At 37.4% G+C, this 18,617-nt stretch overlaps 1 protein-coding gene across 6 annotated transcripts in view; it reads left to right on the top strand.

The window, feature by feature from the left end:
- Window positions 1-18,617, top strand: part of CNKSR2 (connector enhancer of kinase suppressor of Ras 2) — a 206,460-nt gene that overhangs the window by 53,536 nt on the left and 134,307 nt on the right. For all 6 annotated transcript variants that reach the window (XM_039714276.1, XM_039714277.1, XM_039714275.1 and 3 more), the window contains exon 4: window positions 6,510-6,597. In XM_039714276.1, the coding sequence (XP_039570210.1) occupies window positions 6,510-6,597 (88 nt within the window). The remainder of the gene's footprint in view (window positions 1-6,509; window positions 6,598-18,617) is intronic.

The following is an 18,617-nucleotide window of genomic DNA, read 5'->3' as shown; positions in this document are numbered from 1 at the left end:
AGGAAGGATTGGCTGTTTTTAGGACTATGTGAGTCCTCATTAAAGAGACACTAAGATCATGGGGTAGTTTTTTTTTCTTTTAAGAATTTAAGAAAATACAGTCAACTTCCCATGAGATAACTACTACAACATTTTACGTCTGATGTTGTGTCACAGGTTTCAATAGTCGTGAATTAGGATTTGTCAAGCACCACTGGATTTTTTTAGTGTACTATTTGACTCAGCCATCTGTGTGGGCAGAGATTCAATATGTCTTTCACAGCAACTCTTCTGCAGCTCTTGTTTTTCATACTAGCACTATCCCCTTTTTGAAAATAAAAAACTTGAACTGCTGCTGCACATTACACTGCAGTCTAAGTAGGAGGAACAAAGAGATTTTGTGGAGATAGATTTTTGTATTCAAGACTTTCAGTGCTGTGGCCAGAGAAAAGCTAGCAGGCTGACAAATGGGCATCAGTCTGATCAACTTACCACTGCTGTCTGGACACATGGTACATGAACAAAATAAAAAAAGGTGAACAAAAAACCCTAACTGTAGATAGAAATTGTTGGTTATATAAAATATATGGTAAAATTGCTGTTAGAAATAAAAAAGTTAACTTTCACAGTAAAAGGCCTTTTTGGCAAGTCTAGGTTTGCTTTTAGGGTGATTCACAGAATAGTGGAGTGTAATCCTATAACTTCTAAACCTCAGGTGGGAAAATTATTTTGGTATGGGCATGAATTGCTGCAGTTCTGTGAATCAATTGTATCCATGTAGAAATTCTGTTAAATATGAGTAAAATCTGTTCCTGAAGTTAAAGACATTTGAATGCTTCAGTGGCTGACAGCAGAACGGGATCTCCAAGCCTTACACTATGGGCTTTTTATGGTGATGCTTCGATGCATCAGAGAAGTTCAGCCTGCAGTGATGTAAATGCTCTTGGTTTATGAGTGAGCAATTCTGGGTGTTCAGGTTTAGCACATCCTTTAAGTCTGCATTGTGTAAAGCATTGGAGTAGGAGAATGTTCCCCGCTCCAAAATGGATGTCCTCCTTTTCACCATGGTAACATACTCAATGCATGCATTTCCTTCCACTGTAGGTAGAATGTATTCAGCTGGGTTTCTTTGCCTCATTGTTTTTGGTGAATGAGCCCTGGTGGTGTTTATGGTGTGACTGTTTTGTACTTTCAGTAAAGAGGTGCATTGTTTGTAAGCCCATAACTTCTTACTTAAAAGAAAGTGTTACTGGTTTAGAGTCTCCTTTATTAGAGACTTCATGCAGTCCTGTTAGTTGTGCTTGGTTATTACTTGTCCTGACAGGGTAAATCTGCTTTATACACAAGGTGGTGGGAGTAAACAAATAAAACCCAGGCAAAAGGAAATAAAACACTTGAGCAATTTTTTACTCACCACACCAGTATTGCACTATCTGTCTACTGGGTTTCAGCCTCAAACCTTTGAATCTTGTTTCTTTTATGCATTTCCCCTTTTGATGGTTTGAGTGGTATACCAAACCTGTCAGTAAGTGCTGCCTCAAATCCTGTGGTACTTAACTGTATTGTGCTCTTGGAACAGCTGTAGATGTTTAATAGAGCACTCGTTTAAAGAGTTTCTTTGTCCACTGTGAATTTTACTGCATTCTTCCCTGATACTACATAAAGCAGTTCCATTAGAAATACAAATGAAATGTTTGTTTCATGAAAGCCTAAAACTATGAATCTTGGATGGCTTAGGCAGTGTATATACAACAATATTGTGCATTCAGATTTTTATTTGACCTTAATATGTTGCCTTTGAAATGGCGTTATATTACTGCTTTGGTTGCCTCTCTTTGAAAGATTTTGGACTATTATGATTAACCAAAAGGCTCTGAGGATGTTTTCCCTTGTTAGGATGCTAAAATAAGTATGATACTGGTTTTAAACTGCTCACAGTGTCTACTGTTATAAAATATCTCAGTACTGCAACTAGTGGTAAAATATTAATTTTGGTTTGGGCTATGCTTTTACTAACAGCAGTCTGTATTTGTCAATATTGCAATTTTTTAAAGTGAAACTGTTATTTCTATGTATTATTTTCCCTTAATGATATATGAAGAAGACAGATGAGGAGGCTATAGCGTACAAAAAAGTTGATAATGTAGAAATACTGAGGGTATGCATCTCCTTCACAATTTTTAAGTGTTTTTGAAGGATTTTTCTTCATGTGCAATCAGTAGTTATGACTATTAATAGCTGTTGAATTGTATTATTTCTTAATTCTGTGATGGAATTAGCAGTGCTATGTTAATGTGGCTGGTTTTTCTACCAGTCCTTCAGGATGGTTTCATTAATGAATGTTTGATAATGACTTTTTTTTGTTCTGAAAGATGTTGATACTGCTAAAAATGCTAATTAGGTCTCAATTCATAAAAGTGTACACACATGCATGTGTGTTACAGCCTACATTACATGTATATAAACAAATTCATATTTCAGAGGTGTTAGATTATTTATGTCAAACACTGATTTAAAAAAGTGTGAAAAGAACCAGTAGCTTTTTCATGCCTTGTCTTAGGAAAACCTTACATCCTATATAGATCAGGGCACCGAAGTTGATTGACTTCAGTGTTAAAAAAAAAAAAGTGAGCACCAGTGTTTTTTCCCTGTGGATGAGGTGTTTCGAAGCTCTTCATCTTGCCCTGATGTCTTATAAGGTAAAGGTTCACAATGTGGGTTTTCACAGTGGAAAAATACCATGGTTCCCACTTCTTGAGCTGTATTCATGATCACAAAATGTCTGTGAACTTAATTATCCTTGAAACCTATTACCCACTCATTTGTTAAAGTGTTTGAAAATGAATAATGCCTTCAAGTGTTGGAAAGGAGAAGGATGGAGGAAATGTGAGACTAGGCAAAAATACCCTGCATGTGTTTGCAAAAGCATTCATGTGATTGTGCGAATTTATTTTCCTTAAGATATCAGGTGTAGAAGGGTTAAACAATTAATGAAAATGATAAACCAGCAGAGGTTTGGAAGAGGAAATGATTGGAATGGGCATGTGGTAGGTGTGCTGTGGTGCTGCAAAGGTGTTTTCATGTGGGTGATGCAAAGAAAATCACAATTTTGAAGGAAGAACAAACAAATGACAAGAGAAACAGTAAAAAAATGTTCCACAAAGAGGGAAATGTGTATTGGAAGTATGTTGGAAATGACTGTGAGAGGTGAGACAGTGAGACGCCGATATTGATGTTACAGCGGGAAGTGGGACAACCTGTGGCCCCAGACCACGGCAGTTCTTTAGTTCTTGTTTATCTTTAAAAGCACCAAATTGGACAGTACATGTGTTGAAAATTGCAAGTTTTTCTCAGGCAATTTTCTTCACTGGAGTTGTATGGAGTACCTCAGACCTGAAAGTCCTAAGCACTGTGAAAAATGTGGCTTTGAAAGAAAAGCATAGAAATTGCAAGGTAATAGAAATGGCTCTGCCAAGCTAAGGAGCTTTTTTTTTAATGTAAAGAGAAGTTGTCTTATTAAACAGGGAATTTCTTATGCTTGGTGCATGTCTTCAGGAAGAAAGGGTTTTAGCAGCCACCTGAAGTTGTAGTATATGTAGGCTTTGTTTGCATTTATACAAGTTGATTCATCTATTCACAGTCAATAATATTGTGCTGTATTAAAATTGTAAGCAATGGGTGTATTTCCAATGAAGAGATTTTTTTTCAGATTGGTATTTTACACTGTGTCTCATGTGGAATCCAGTTGGTGATCCTACAGTGAAGTTTCTGTTGCTGTTTTGATTGAAACTGCTGGCATGTTGTTGCACTGAATCTTGCTGGACTTTGCCTACTGAAGTTGAGGCTTGGGATGGAATACCAAAATGCATTTCCTTTGGAGGCAAATATTTACAGAAGCCCTTACCATTTATCCAGCTGTTTATGTAGAAGTGGCTGTGTAATTGTGCATGCAGATTGCCCCCAGGGATGTGGTCTGAACTGGGGAAGGGAGGAAACAGAATTGCAGTTTTACTGGTCCAGTTTGCAGCAATACCTGAGAGGCATCTGCAGAAATTGATGCAAGGGAGCTGGTTTAAAAGCTACAGAGACCTGCAGAGGAGGCAATTGGAGGATTCCTTTGGTTTCCTGCAGGAGCAGAATTTATTTAAAACATGAAACTGCCTCCTTATCTTTTTAAGTTGTGAAGCACTTCTCAAAATTGTACATCTTAGTTGTTGATTTGTAGTAGTCTTCTTCCTCCTGCTGACACCCTGGATGCCTGCTTGACTTGCTGTTGCCAGTAAGTCTTCACTGTGATAACTTAAATGTAACTAAAATGAGTAATGTCTCAGTCCCTTTCCCTGTTCTTTAAAGTCAACAAAGTTTATCTGGGGCATTTCTAATGATCTTCACTAAGAGTAATGATGGTAAAAAATACCATTATTTTTCTCATGAACCGTGAAACCAAACTAGATTACAAAAGTGTGAGGGAAGATGATGAGGTATTAGAAGCCAAAGCCTACTGTGTGATTTTGTTTAGAGAAATGCTGGAGGCTGTGAAATGTCAAATAGATTCCTGTTGTGTAATTTCAGCATCAAATTGTATTAACACCCATACTTAAAATAAAATAATACCATTTGCTGGTTTGATTCCATTCATCTTCAATAAAAGTAAGTTCCTAAATGAACATGACCTTTTAAAATCAAGGTTTCAGGTAGATTTCAGAACCTTGATAGTTACAATTATGGAAGGAAAAATCAATGTTTTGTACACATCTTGATTAATGTACTTCTTCAAACACAATTATCACAGAATACCCTGAGTTAGAACGTACCCATCATGATCATTGAATCCAACTCCTGTCCCTTCACAGGACACCCCAAGAATGACACCATGTGCCTGAAAGCATTGTCCAAATACTTCTTGAACTCAGTTATGGTTCATAACCAAGCAGTTCAGTTACCTTCCATCCTTTAATATGCTCTCATATCTCCTAAGCTTCAAAAATAATCTCTGAGTGTGCCCGTGGGTTGGCCTGCTCTAGTGTGTTCCTACTGTATGGTTGTGATATGCTGCAGAAAACTTGGACTCTGAATTGTGAGTGCATGTCTATAGCTGACAGCTTTCATAAGGCACCTGTTGGAACTCACCTTAGCTTCCAGTGTGTGTACTTTTGTTTTGAAAGTGTGTACTGGTTTTCTCTCAAGAAAGTAAAGGCAGAAATTGTATGTCATCGTGTGATGTGTTACATCAAATTAAAGCTGGTAGACTTAATTAAGCACCTCAGAGTTAATTCTGTCTTCTGAACCATCAGTGCTGGACTGCCCAGCTGGAGCCCAAGAGAAGAGAGAGCATGAGATGAAACAGTCAGAGATAAGGGAGTTCACATGGTGTTATTAATGCACAATTCCAAATCTGCTGTACTAAAATTTCAGTAGTTCTTGTTTAGCATTACTGTAACTTAGAAACCTGTTAGTACCAGTGGAAACAGAGTATTTACAGCTATAACTTGGACTTGTTTATAGCAAAGTTCTTTGTACTGGAAATGCCTTCAGGCTTAAATAAGGAAGGCATAATACCAAGCAGTGCTGTAAAACTCTTCAAGGTATATGCAACTGTGTGTGAAGTGATGAAAGAAGCCAGTTGGGGAAGGGATTAGTCACCCATCCTAATACAAAGACAACATCCCTACCACCTGTTTTTTTGTTTTAAATGTTTGAAGCGGGTATATTAGAAACAAATGCTATCTTTGTGATGCTAATAATGCCCATAAAACCCTCATTTGCAACACTAATAAAGTCAAGCTCTTGACTCCTCTTAGAGAACATAACAGTCCTTACTAGTGTTTGGCTACTTCTTGAATAAAGAATATGGGTCGCATATATGAGCTTACAGATTGAGAGGCTTGTAGAACACATATCAGATGACTGCCAGCTTCACAAACAAATGCATTTTAGCAGTGCCTCTAGAAAGCAAGCATGCTTCCAGGTAGGCAAGCATTTTAAACATCCTAAAGTGAAGTTTTTGAAGGCTAGGACACATGTAGATAAGGTCTGTGGATGTTGGATTACACTGTTCATTTCACTGAGCATTTCTGACTGTAGCATAGTGTGTGGGAATGTTGGGTTGTGCTTCCAGTTTAGGCTTTGCAGCCACTTCTCAGCAGTTATTGATGCATCTCTGGCTTTAAATGCTGTTTCCCCCTCTAGACAAAGATTCTGGCTATTCTGAGTCTCTCTTCTTCTTCCACCAGATATTAGATGAAATCCCAAGAATCCCAGTGAATCAGCCAAAAGCTTCTCTGATCTCATTCACATCTGGACAGCCTTCATATCACAAGAGGAAGTAATGCCTCTGGCTGTCTTTATAAGGGTATTCCCAAACCAATGCAGAAGGCCAGCTGGGCTTCCTCTGGGGGAGTAAAGGTAGTCCAGAAGTAAACTGCTAGAAATGCTTTTATAAATGGAGTTTCTGAAAGAGGAACTTAAAACTGCGAGTGGATAGCTGCTAGTGCTATTCAACTTTTTTCTTTTTTTTCTTTTATTTTTAGATCGCCTTTTGCTGCTGTCACAGATTACTCAGTAACAAGAAATAATGTCATACAACTCTGTCTGGAACTAACAACAATAGTACAACAGGTATGAGACAGTCTGCTTAGCAGTTTATTTTTTCCTGAACTGTAAATAGCTATTACCTTCTTCCCCACAATTTTGTTTAACAGTGGCTATATCATTGTCCAACCAAAATAAGGGAATACTAGTATTTAGTAAATGCTTTTTAAAAATTCTATTTTTTGGTTTTATTGTACTAGTTTTATGTTGTTCTGTGTATATGGCTCTGCATATCTCAGCAGTAGGATTAGCTTGTGTTTTCTTGTATAATATAATGACTGTAAAATGAGGTAACTACTTGATAATTTGCATCTTTAATTTCTTATATTTTGTCTTTAAATTTTAATTACCTGTGTGGTTCAAATGATCTGTATGTATTGAACTTTAGTAATCCTTTCTTTCCTAAAGTTTGTATCATCTAGACACCTGTTAAAACATGTTGCCATGGGGTGGTTAGAATATTTTGATTATTTTTTTGTACATCCTACCTTCAAGAAATCCAGTAGTAGTTACTGAGAAGTAACTTGCTTAATGAACTTTACTGGGGGGTGCAAACCTGAGAACCTTCCTTGCCCTTCTGTGTGTGGGTTAGGTCTGTCTCTTTGTCTGTCTGATGTTCTGCTGAACTGTAAAGTCTCTTTTCTGCCAAACAATTGAGGGATTGTTTGCACTGGAGAAGTTAGAGTAGAGAAAAAGGGAGAGAGTGGGCTAGGTAGGAGCACTGAGGAGACTTTCTGGTTTTCACAAGCATCACTCCAAACTAAGAACTGAACTTCTGACTCAGCTGTCCAAACTGGTCATTTTCCATAGTAGCTGTGCATCACTGTCTTTAGATAGTTTTATGATGAGGGAGAGAGCCTCCTGATAAATTTTCATGTGTCCCCTATAAAGTGGGTAAAGTAGCAACCACAGCAGTATTTCCCAGGAATTAGGTCAGTATCAATTCATCTGAAAAATTCATCCCTATCCATGATACTGCTAATTCACTGTGGTGTAGGTTGACACTTCTCTAGGTATATTTTTCAGTGTGAATGAGAGTAAATGTTACTATTTAATACCTTTGGAGAACAGCATTTTTATCTTTTCCAAAAACGAAATAATTTTGCAATCAGAAAGCTGTTCATGAATCCATAGTTGAAGTCAAAAGGAGCATTTATGTGCCTAAATTTAAGCATGAACTGAAACAGAATTGGGCTATATTCAGAAGAATGATAATGAAAAATTCCATTAGTAGTCTCAAACATATGTGGTTTGAGCTCTACTTAAATGCATTCCATTGTAGCATTTCAAAATGTCTTAGCTGCTGTTTTTTTAATATGCTCACTCAACACACTGAGATTGTTCATTATGCTTTCTTATGGCTGTAAATTAAATCTTTCAATATCACCTCATCAGGTGTTTTTTCGTCTCAAAATCTTGTTTTCTTTTGTATGCAAAGTGTTTTATAGTACCTTACTAGCTTAGGGTTTTTTTGTAAAAAATCTACAGAAGACAGTGTTGCAGTTTTTATTTTTAACAGTAGTGAACAGCTTCTTATAATGCTTAAAGATGTATGAAAGGTATACAGTCTGTACATTTTTAATAACTTTGAACTTTAAGACTTTCGTAAAATTTAAAAATAGAACTTCAGTAGCTGAGTTCAATTAGGAATTTTTTGTATTGTTTAAGTTATAGTCAATGTTTAGATTTATTAACCAAAACAAAAAAAACAATTCTGTAGTCAAGATGAAGAATAAAAGGCTCTAAACCTCAGGTGGCGTGCTTGAATTATTTTGCACATTTTGAAGCTAATTGTAATATTGTGTTTCTTCATATAATTAAATTATATTGGGTGTCCCCTCATTATCAGAGCTAAATGGTTAATGAAGCAAAATGACAGTATTGCATCACTCTTAGAAGGATAAAGTCTAAGAAAACCTATTGAATGTCTATGTTTTAGCTTATAAATAATTAGAAAAGCTGGAGTTAGAGACAGATTTTGGCATCAAATTGGGAAGACACATGCTTTGTTTTAACTATCAGGTTTTCTATGTATGTTGCACGTTGCCCAAGGCCTGACAGGCCAGTGTGCAGTGGATATTTGCCAGCGAGAGCAGGTCCCACAGACCACTGCAAATTATCACTGTAGCCTGCACAAATCATCTGCTTCTATGCAGCTGCTTTATTTTGGCTGAGGTATTTTTTCCTCCCCCTTAGGATTTTAGGATATTGTTTCACTGCCTCTTCCTGCAGGTTTTGACTCGTAATAGTGTCGTCCTTGCTGATGGCTTCTCTAATTCAGAAGAATTCTTGTTCATTTTTATAATAAACTCTTTCCTTGCAGAAAAACTGGAGGGAAAAAAAAAGAATTTAAAAAACAAAGAAGACCATGAGACTGCTATTATTTTTGCTACCATATCCTTGCATTCTGTCTCCTACACATCTGTCTCAGTAGGAATTGAAGGCTGAGCATTATCTGTACTTTCTGTTCCCTCTGCTATGTGTAAAAAAGGCCTGTTCTTTCTTAGTGAACAGGTTATGTGTGTGAGATTGCTTTGGGTTCTGCTTTGTTTGCATTTGGTCCATTCATGAATTTAGATTTGTGTTGACAGAATTATTCCAGTCACAAATACATATCAGGAAGAACATGAGAGCCTGTTCTTGATGGTGTTCGTGAAAGTCTTGCTGTTGACTTAGATAGTTGGGTTATTCAGTTTCAGAGGGTGCCAAGAACTGGTCCTTTTGAGGGTGCTCATTTTGGTTTAGAAAGGTAGCAGTAGCTACACTGATAACTTTAGGGAACAGAAGATTTCTTGCTTTCTTAGGATATCTGTATATAGCTTTTATTATCATTCTCAGTGCTCTTACTCCTCAGAAATTCATTAAGGTTTCACTAAAGAAGCTTTCTTCTTTAAAATTGAAGCCCTGGAAATCTTGGGAATATCTGAAAAGTCTAATTTTATGTTGACTTAGTAAGTTACCGAACGGTTAAAGAAAACTTTGAACACACTATTTATTTTACTATTCTTTAATAGTGATCATTAGTAGCCCTATCACATGTTTTTTACTTTCCTTAATCAGCTTTCACAATGATTTGCAGTGTTTATTTAGTTTTAAAACCACTGATGTTTATCTTGCAGCTTTAGTGTCTTGTGGGATTTACTCAGGAGTATGCTGCAGTAGAAGCATAGCTGTAGGCCTGTAAATACTCCTTTAGAAAAGCTTCACTGCATTTAATTCTCTGCCTGAAGACCTCTTTGAAGAGCTGTGCTGGAAGCAATGCTGTGTGACCGGGGTGGAGGTGGAGAGCAGTCACTTGGCTGACGTGGAGCTCTCTTGCATTGTTGCCACAGAGCACACTTCTGACAGCAGCTGCCTCGCAGCAACTTCTGGAGGTAACCTCAGATTTTGGATGACACAGGGTGAGAACATGAGTGATGCACTTTGGGAGGTGGCAGCCAGGATGGAAGATAGCAAAGAGAGACCAAGATAATCCTACGCAAATGCACTGTCTGGACTGTATGGGCACCTGTGATTTTGAGCTAAAAGCTGTGCTATAGAGCACACAGAAGTGCTCTGTGCAGTGCTTTAGTGGAGAGGTTTGGAGCTTTTCTCCCATTTAAAGGCACTTGAGATAAAAAAAAGAAAACATCCATATATCCCTTGCCCAATGGATGCACTTCCCATCCCAGGGGATATTTCTGTTGGGCTTTTAGCCATGGCTGTTTTTCAGATAAAAGATGTTGAAAAGGATCACAAATTATTTCTTAGGAAATGCACTATTTTTTATGTCATTGTGGGTTTTGTAATCACACGGCTGTAAACTCAAAAGAGAAATGTTTGAAATGTTAAGTTTCGCTGAGAAATGTCAGTAGAGGCTTGTTTTCCAGTTAAAAGGATAAAATGGAAATTTACCTTCCTAGTTTCCCTGCTCTGACTCAGAATTCAAATGCAATGATATAAAGTGGTTCTATTCATTTGTTAAGGACAGTATCCAATTCATGAATGAAGAAGAATAATTAATATCCTGAGTACCAGTCTTACAAATTATCTCTCATCTTTTCTATCACAATTCCTCACTCTTGTTTTAAAGTCCTAATTATTAAGGACTTTAAGGAGTCACTAAATATAGCTTAAAATTTTAAAATTTCAGATCATACCAAATTGCTAATTACCTCAGGTATCTTTGGCTAATAAAATGGTTTTAGTGGTGTGAAACTGTGGTTGGATCATCATTAAAGTGGCTTTGGGCCTCCAAATTGTCGGGATTTTCAAAGCAACATGTTTGCTGGAGACAGTTGCATATTAAATTTTAAAGTTTTTTATTTACATTTTTAGCATTCTTCTTTCCACCCCTTTATTACCAAATGTTTGCAGAAAAAACTTTATTAGCCTGCTGTGGTAATCATAATTTTCTTCCCACCTTTTTTAGATAAAAATACTGCATGATGAGGAGGCTGCATTCCTGAAGTTTTTTATTTATATGCATAGCACGCTGTTTATACAAAGTGCCCCATTTTTGATAAGTGTTCAAGTAAGGGGTAAGTGTAGTAGCTAGATAGATGTGGGGAAAAGTTATAACTAAATAGCTCCCCTTGAAAACAATTCAGGCAGTATCTGCCTATATATAGGAAATCAAAAGGGTCTTCATATGAGAGTATTATTACTCATTGTAAGTAATGCTGACAGGAATTCACTTACCTTGTATCCTTCAAGAGCTGTGCTTTTGTGAGACTTTCTGTTCTGTAGGTTTCAAAGCAGCTCTCAGTAGCGGTGATTTAGGATACATACTGCTCTGATCTGTGCAGTTATTCTCTTCACATTTAAAAGTTAATGTGAAATGTGTATAATGTATATATAGTCAAAAATAGAAACGAAAGGACTGTGGGAGGCATGAAACTTGTTTGTTTACATGAAGCTGTATCAAAGTAGTTCAAATGTATGCTCTTTAGCAATGTTTTTTTTATAGTAAAGTAGCTTATTTCTTTTAAAGCACACTTTTATGGAAAATTTCAGATGTAATTTAATGTAATATAAAAAGTGCCTGAAGTACTTAGCATTGATGCCTTTTTCTGATTCTGGTGTTTGTTTCTGCTATTTGATTATACAGGTTTTTTCCCCTTGAAATGGCTTACTTGTATATATATTCTCTTTCAATGTAAGTTTTGAAGTGCTTTTTGAAATGGAATTAGGCATGGAATAACTGAAAGATTAAAAAGTCAATAACAATCTATTGGGATGAACCTCTGCTAGAACTAATTTGATGACTCATTAGTTGTCATTGAGATAGGTGTTTTAAAGAGGAATGGCGTTTTCTTCCTAAAGTTGTGTACTGCTGTATACGTCTGTGATGTGACATTTTCAAAGTAGCTTATGAAGCTGCCACTCTGTAAAGGTGAATTTGTTTTCCATTCTCAGAGAAAGTAATTTATTTTCCTAAGGGATAGAAGAGGGAAAAAAAAACAACCAAAAAAACCCCAAACCAAAACAAACAAAAAAACCCCCAAAACCAAGCAAACAAAAACCCAAAAAAAAAACCAAAAAGCCCCAAAAACCAAAGCAACAAACCAAAACAAATCCAGAAACCACCAAAATACTCCAGGTTGCTTAGTATGTAAAAAAACTTAGTGACCAGAAAGAAAAAGTGAATTGGTATTGGCTTGTTTTGTTATTTTTAGGGTTTTTATTTGTTTGCTTGCTTTTCTTCCCCATGAATGATTGACAGTATCTGAATGTGGGGGGAAAGTGAAGCACAAAGCAGAATAATTTGTGAAAAAAGAGTATTCTTTTTGGCAGGGCATATGTTGATAAACCAATGCAGCTGTTAAATTTTTCTAAGAAATTGAGCTTGAGTGAGTCAAGATGACAGTAAAGAAGTCGGGGACTATGGAACCCACTCATGGAACCACATGCAGAAAGTAGCAGAAAGTTGGTGAAAACCGAGATAAAGTGCAGACAGGAGAGAAAATGTGGTTTTGTATCTCATGTTTCCTTTAAACAAAAGCTTTCTTTGTGAGACTGATGTGGGCATTGTGTCTGTGCACACTGAGGAGCATCACAGTCTCACCCTGTGTGCCATCTGAATGAGGCACACAGGGTGTGCCACTCTTACTGTGTAATTCTTTATACATTGTAACTTTCATGGTTAATGATGATGTATTGTGTTGGTCATATCAGTAGATGTGAAACCTGAGACTCTGCTTTTCCATTACTTTGGAAACTGATCTCCCTTGCCAGAGGCAGGGCAGTCTCTGTAACCAGGTGCAGTGAAGCAAATTCCAGTTCAGTGTGCTGAGTTACAGAAACCAAGTGTTGCTAAGGAGCTAGCAAGAGCCTCAAGCATAAATTAGTGCAGTGTCTATCTTTATTTCAGGACTATATATGTGTTTGTTTGCTTAAATCCATTTCTTATACATACATTTGAGATGATCCAATATGAAATGCTGAAGTTGTAGCTGAGCTTGGAATGCTGTCTACCTAAATATTAGTACTTTTTTTTCAGTTCAAATAATTTAATTTTTTTCTATTGGCAAAATAACCACCTAGACAAATATAAAACATGAAGTATTCTGCTTCAGTTGTATTTTTAAAACCAGGATTATTTACCGTGACACTACTAGAGGAAAAGCAGAACTGAAAAATTAAGTTATTTACCTCTAAATTGTCTTGGAATTGACATTGAAAACTTAAGAACTGCACAATACATTGTGCTACAAGCTCTATTTTGCATGCCAATAATAAAATAGTTTTGGATGCATAAGGTAGGCCTTATTTTGAGGTGTGGGAAGTGTTTTGACCTTGTTTTTTTTGCTTTGGATGTATGTTTTTTTCCTCAGTTCCTATCTCTCATCTGTTGATAATTTCCATGGATTTTTTTTGTCTCTGAAAATGTCACCAAGTAGGGAAATCATCTGAGCAGCTGAAATTTGACTTAGACCATGTAAACACTTGGATTCTGAAGGATATATGAGCAAGTATCAGTGATTTTAGTTGGTGCTGAAGTACTGACTGTGGTTTCTGACTGAATGGTGTGCTGGCTCGTTTTAGAAAAAAGGAAGAGGTGTAACTTACTACATGCAAAGTAAGAATTAATATATGACCAGATCCCTAAGGAAAGCAACATGATGTCTTTTACAAAATGGAGAAATAATTGGAAATGGAAAATTACTTCAGAAAGATAGAATAAAAGAGCTTAATGTACCTATTGCAGTATCAGTGATTTTAGTTGGTGCTGAAGTACTGACTCTGGTTTCTGACTGAATGGTGTGCTGGCTCGTTTTAGAAAAAAGGAAGAGGTGCAAAGTAAGAATTAATATATGACCAGATCCCTAAGGAAAGCAACATGATGTCTTTTACAAAATGGAGAAATAATTGGAAATGGAAAATTACTTCAGAAAGAATAAAAGAGCTTAATGTATCTATTGCATCTCTCTTAATCCAGCAAGCAATTTTTCCCAGTAGTTTCTTGGTCTGTGGGTGATTTATGTAAGTTGTATTAAATTTCTACATGAAGTATTCTGTTACTATGGTGATAGGTGCCACTCCACACAGATTGTTTAAATAAAATTAAAGCAATTCTTTGTACCCAGTAAGCTGGGTAATTGCTATTAGTTTGTACACAAGGGTTATGAACTTAGAGTACTGCAGGTTTATTGCATTTTCAGGGAAAGGCTCTAGACTTCTAGAAGCATGTGTGTAGGTTGCATAAGAAATGTCCTTTTTTATAGCATTTATTTAGTAGCTCACACTGTATTTTCCCAATAGAGATTTTTTCCTTCTCCTCTTACTGTGGTGTCTGTTCACCATTCTGCTTTCTCCCACTTCTGTCAGTTCTTATACACAAGGAAATAGGCAAGGAAAGAGTGGGTCCTGCAGGCTCAGATGAGTTCTGGCTTTAGTGTGGAGGGGAAGAGAATTAATTATAATAGAATGAGGGTGTTATAGACCCAGTGGCAAGAAACTGCAGCAATTGAATAACTGTAGCATAAGTAAGAAAGAAAGCAAATAATTCTGAACGGCAGTGGGAATAAAATCGACAGGATTTGTGTGGGAAGCGAAGAGGAGTTGAAAATGGCACCCAGGTTGTGAGCTTGTGGGACATAAGGTGCTGGAGCTGTTGACAGAGATAGGGAAAGAAAGGGGGAACAGAGAGCGTTTGGGAAGAAACGTGATTGCAGCTCTTCAGCATCCTGTGTTAGGGCTGGTGGCAAATATCCAGAAGGAGATTCTGAACTGCGAATGTGAACAGAAGGGCTGAGAGATCTGTGACTCATCCACACAGAGATGATAATTAAAGCAGCATGATTTTAGGAGGCTGCTGAGCAATAGGGAAGAGGTTGCAGAAAAGGGGAGAGTTGAGGATAGAGCTCCCTGGGACTGTCACAGTTGAAACAGCCAAAATGGGAGACTTTTTGAGCAGCCCAATGGAAAGAAAGTAATGGAAGTAGCATATTTTGGGATGGTTACTTAGAAATACAGTGTAGATTTTAACAGTGTCTGTGTTTTAAAATTTAATTTTGTGTGGCAGCAGCTAAGGGTTACCTGTGCAAGCATTGTATTGTACAGCTTGGAGGAGCTTGCTATTGCTTTTTAGTTAGGTAAGAGACAGAAGAAAGGTATTTCCTTTCCTCCTCTCTCTGTTCCAAGCGTTTGTAATTTTCAGTGTCTAAGCCCATACCTTTTATATCCAATGACCTGCCAGCCCTCCTAAAATATGTGGTAAAGCACATCAGGAAACAGCTGTGTCATGCTCTTATTTCTTAGCGTGTAGCCAGAGGTGACTGTTACCTGTTTCCCAGCTTCTGTAGCTTTTGGGGTATTTTTTTTGCTCCTTGTACTTTTAAAGGGGGGTTGGAGGAGAGGGTTGAGTGGAGCTGTATATCTGCTAGTTTGTATTCTACTATTCCAGTAATTACCCAGACATACCTGTCTAAGCAGGGTTCCATAATATCCATCAGTTTTCCAATCATCATGCTCTACAGAACACAGCATTTTGTCACAGGCAGCCATATGCTGGGCTGCTTTAAAAGCTGCTTGAGGGAGGTGATTCCCCCACTCCACTCTGTTCTTGTGAGACCCCACCTGCAGTGCTGCATCCAGCTCTGGGGCCCCCATATAAGAAGGATGTGGATCTGGAACCACTCCAGAGGACACCACAAAGATGATCAAGGGCTGGAGTGCCTCTGCTATGAAGACAGGCCAGGTGTTCAGACTGAAAAACAAATGCTCCAGGGAGCCTTTACAAGCAGCCTTCCATTGCCTAAAGGGGACTGCAAAAGAGCTGGAGAGGGACTTTTCACAGGGGCATGTAGTGACAGGACATGGGGAAATGGCTTTAAACTGAGAGATGGCAGTTTTAGATTAGATAATGGGAAGAAATTCTTCAATGTGAGGGTGGTGAGGCATTGGATCAGGTTGTCCAGAGGAGCTGTGGATGCTCCATCCCTGGCAGTGTTGAAGGCCAGGCTGAATGGGGCTCTGAGAAATCTGATCTCGTGGGTGGCATCCCTGCTCAGGGCAGTATTGTAGGAGCTAGATGATCTTTAAGGTCCCTTCCAGCCCAAACCATTATAGGATATCATTCATTCACGTCTACTGTTTCAAAACTGTCCTCGTTTATTCCTGCCATCAGCTGTATTAGATATATTTTCATTGTATTTTTTAATTAGTGAAAGGCTAAATGAACTCAACCTGTCTTACCCTTTTATGTGTTTGGAAACTATGTACCAGTGTCTTTGTCTGAGGATAAAAGTGATAAAAGATAAGAATGAATGAAAGTACACTAAAGGTTATACAACTTTTTCCACCTTCATGTGTTGGCCAAGCTTTAGACTTTGTCATCATTATTGTTGAGAACTTCTGTGAAGACCTTCAGTGACAACTCGAGCAGAACTCAGTCTTGTGGCTCTCTCTCTTGCTTTAGCTGAATTGGGCAGAATTCCAACCAAATGAGCCCTTCTAGAGCCAGTGGCATAAATTCCCTAGACCTAGTGACACTCGAACAGGCACCTTGAAGCCAGAGCAACTTATTTTGTACTACTGAGACTGAAGGGGCTGGAAGTTATGATCTGGGCATTCTCAAGTTAATTATTTTTTATTGTTGCTAAGTAGCAAGACCAACAGATCATCCATTTGACTTGCACTGCTGTTAAAGTATTCAGTTACAGTTTTAATCAATTTGAGAAGCAAAAGGATGTAAAGGATTGTTTGGCTTAATTCCAGCCAATGGCTACATTGCTCAAGAAGGTTTTGTGCCAAAGGTTTGGCAGTTTGAGAGTCTGAACCCCTTTTTAAGCAATCATGTAATTCATTCTTTTTGTTACAAATAGAAAGCTGGAGCTGCATAGCTTAGAATATTTTGCACGAGTTAAAAAACAATGGTGACAACAATTCTATCAGACACGTTTTTAAGCAGTATGTAAAATCTAGCCCTCTTGAAACTAGACATGGAAGATGAATAGGGTTTCTCATGCATTTTCCAGGTAGTTTTACTACCACTTTTTAAATGGTGTTCCTAACACAATTATCTACATTTTTATCTGCCACATAATGGAAAAAACAGTGCAATATTCACATACATAAGCATGTATTAAAAGGATTAATTACTTTGTTAAACATAATTAGCTTCCTGTAAATTCAGTTGGACTGCAGAGAAAAATAAATGAAGAAATAAGTGAGGAAGCTCCACCGCAAGCATCATAAAAGCTACCCAGAGAATTGATGGTTTCATGGCAAGCTCTTGCTCTTCACAAGTTGCTCCAGTTGACTCAATCACACAGCCTGCCTTTTTAGGCAATGCTACTATAATATGTGTTTACAAAGGACATTTTTGGGTTAATATGTTACCTGACAATTGTGACATTTGGGGTTTGTTCCTGAAAATTATGTGGTCTGCTTCTATATCAGTTCTGCCTAGGAATTTCCTTGCCTTATAGGAAAAAATATATTAGGATGACTACATACACATGAGCAACTAAGGCATTCTGCTAAACAAGAAAATATAATTAAAGGAGTCCACGCCATCTCTTGTGTACTCTGATGTAAGGATTACTAGAAATGCTGAAACATTAGTGAAGGATTTAATGCATATATTTCTGCATTTCTCCTTTTTAAAATTATGTATATATTTCTTTTTCTGAACTAGGATAATTTTATTCTGAAGTAAGGTTATGGAGTTGACAGGAACTTAAGACTGCCAAGAAGAGTGCAGTACATCAGCTGCCTCAGTGTTATGGCAAAACCATGAATAATAATAATAATAGTTGTAGTAGTGGTAATAATGGTGGAAAGTTTTAAGCTTATAGCCTGCAAGTATCCTGAGAGAAGTGTTTGACAGGTAATTGCAATAGGTAATTTGACAGGTTGCCAACTTGGACTTGTAAACCAGATCATATAGATGCAAAAATAGAAGTGTTTTCTGCAGAATATTTGCCCCACAGTTATAGTACTGGAGAACTGCATGAATATTTTTTATCTGTGGGACATGGGAGCAGTAAGGTAAGTTGGCAGGTTGTCTGTATCTCAGTTCTTCACATTTTGAGTTGAGTTGAGGCTTAATGAATGTGGCTGACAAGAAAACAGAGTAAAAAAAAAGTATTAGTGTAATTAGCTGATCCCATTCCCCACTTTAGTGAGATACAAAGACAAATGTTTAAAAAGAAGGTGGTAATACTGAGGATAGAAGGGGGAGAAAAAGGAGAAATAAAGCATCATAAACACTGCTTTTGAAAACAAAAAGTCCACACATACTTTTATTTTATATATGTTGTCTCATGTCTGATTTGTTCCAGCAACGTCTGGGGTGGGATGGGTAAAATGTGTCCATTTTTCAGTGTTGTCACCAGTCAGTGCTGTCTGATTCAGCGGGTTTAATATAAACATCCACAGCAATTATTCCTTATGACATTATGGTAGGATCTGTGCAGATACAATTTAATTTTTTTTTTTGTGGAGACCATGTGAAGGTTATGAAGATCAGAACTTCTGGAAGAGATAAGCAATGCCTCTCAGTTACAGTGTGGTGTAGGTCTTGCTGTCTTAAAATTAGGTTTGAAATTGTACTGGGATTG

Source organism: Passer montanus, unplaced genomic scaffold, assembly GCF_014805655.1.
Source record: "Passer montanus isolate IOZ18808 unplaced genomic scaffold, ASM1480565v1 scaffold3, whole genome shotgun sequence".
Taxonomy (NCBI): domain Eukaryota; kingdom Metazoa; phylum Chordata; class Aves; order Passeriformes; family Passeridae; genus Passer; species Passer montanus.
Note: the sequence above shows the minus strand (reverse complement) of the source record. Positions and strands in the feature narration are given on the sequence as shown.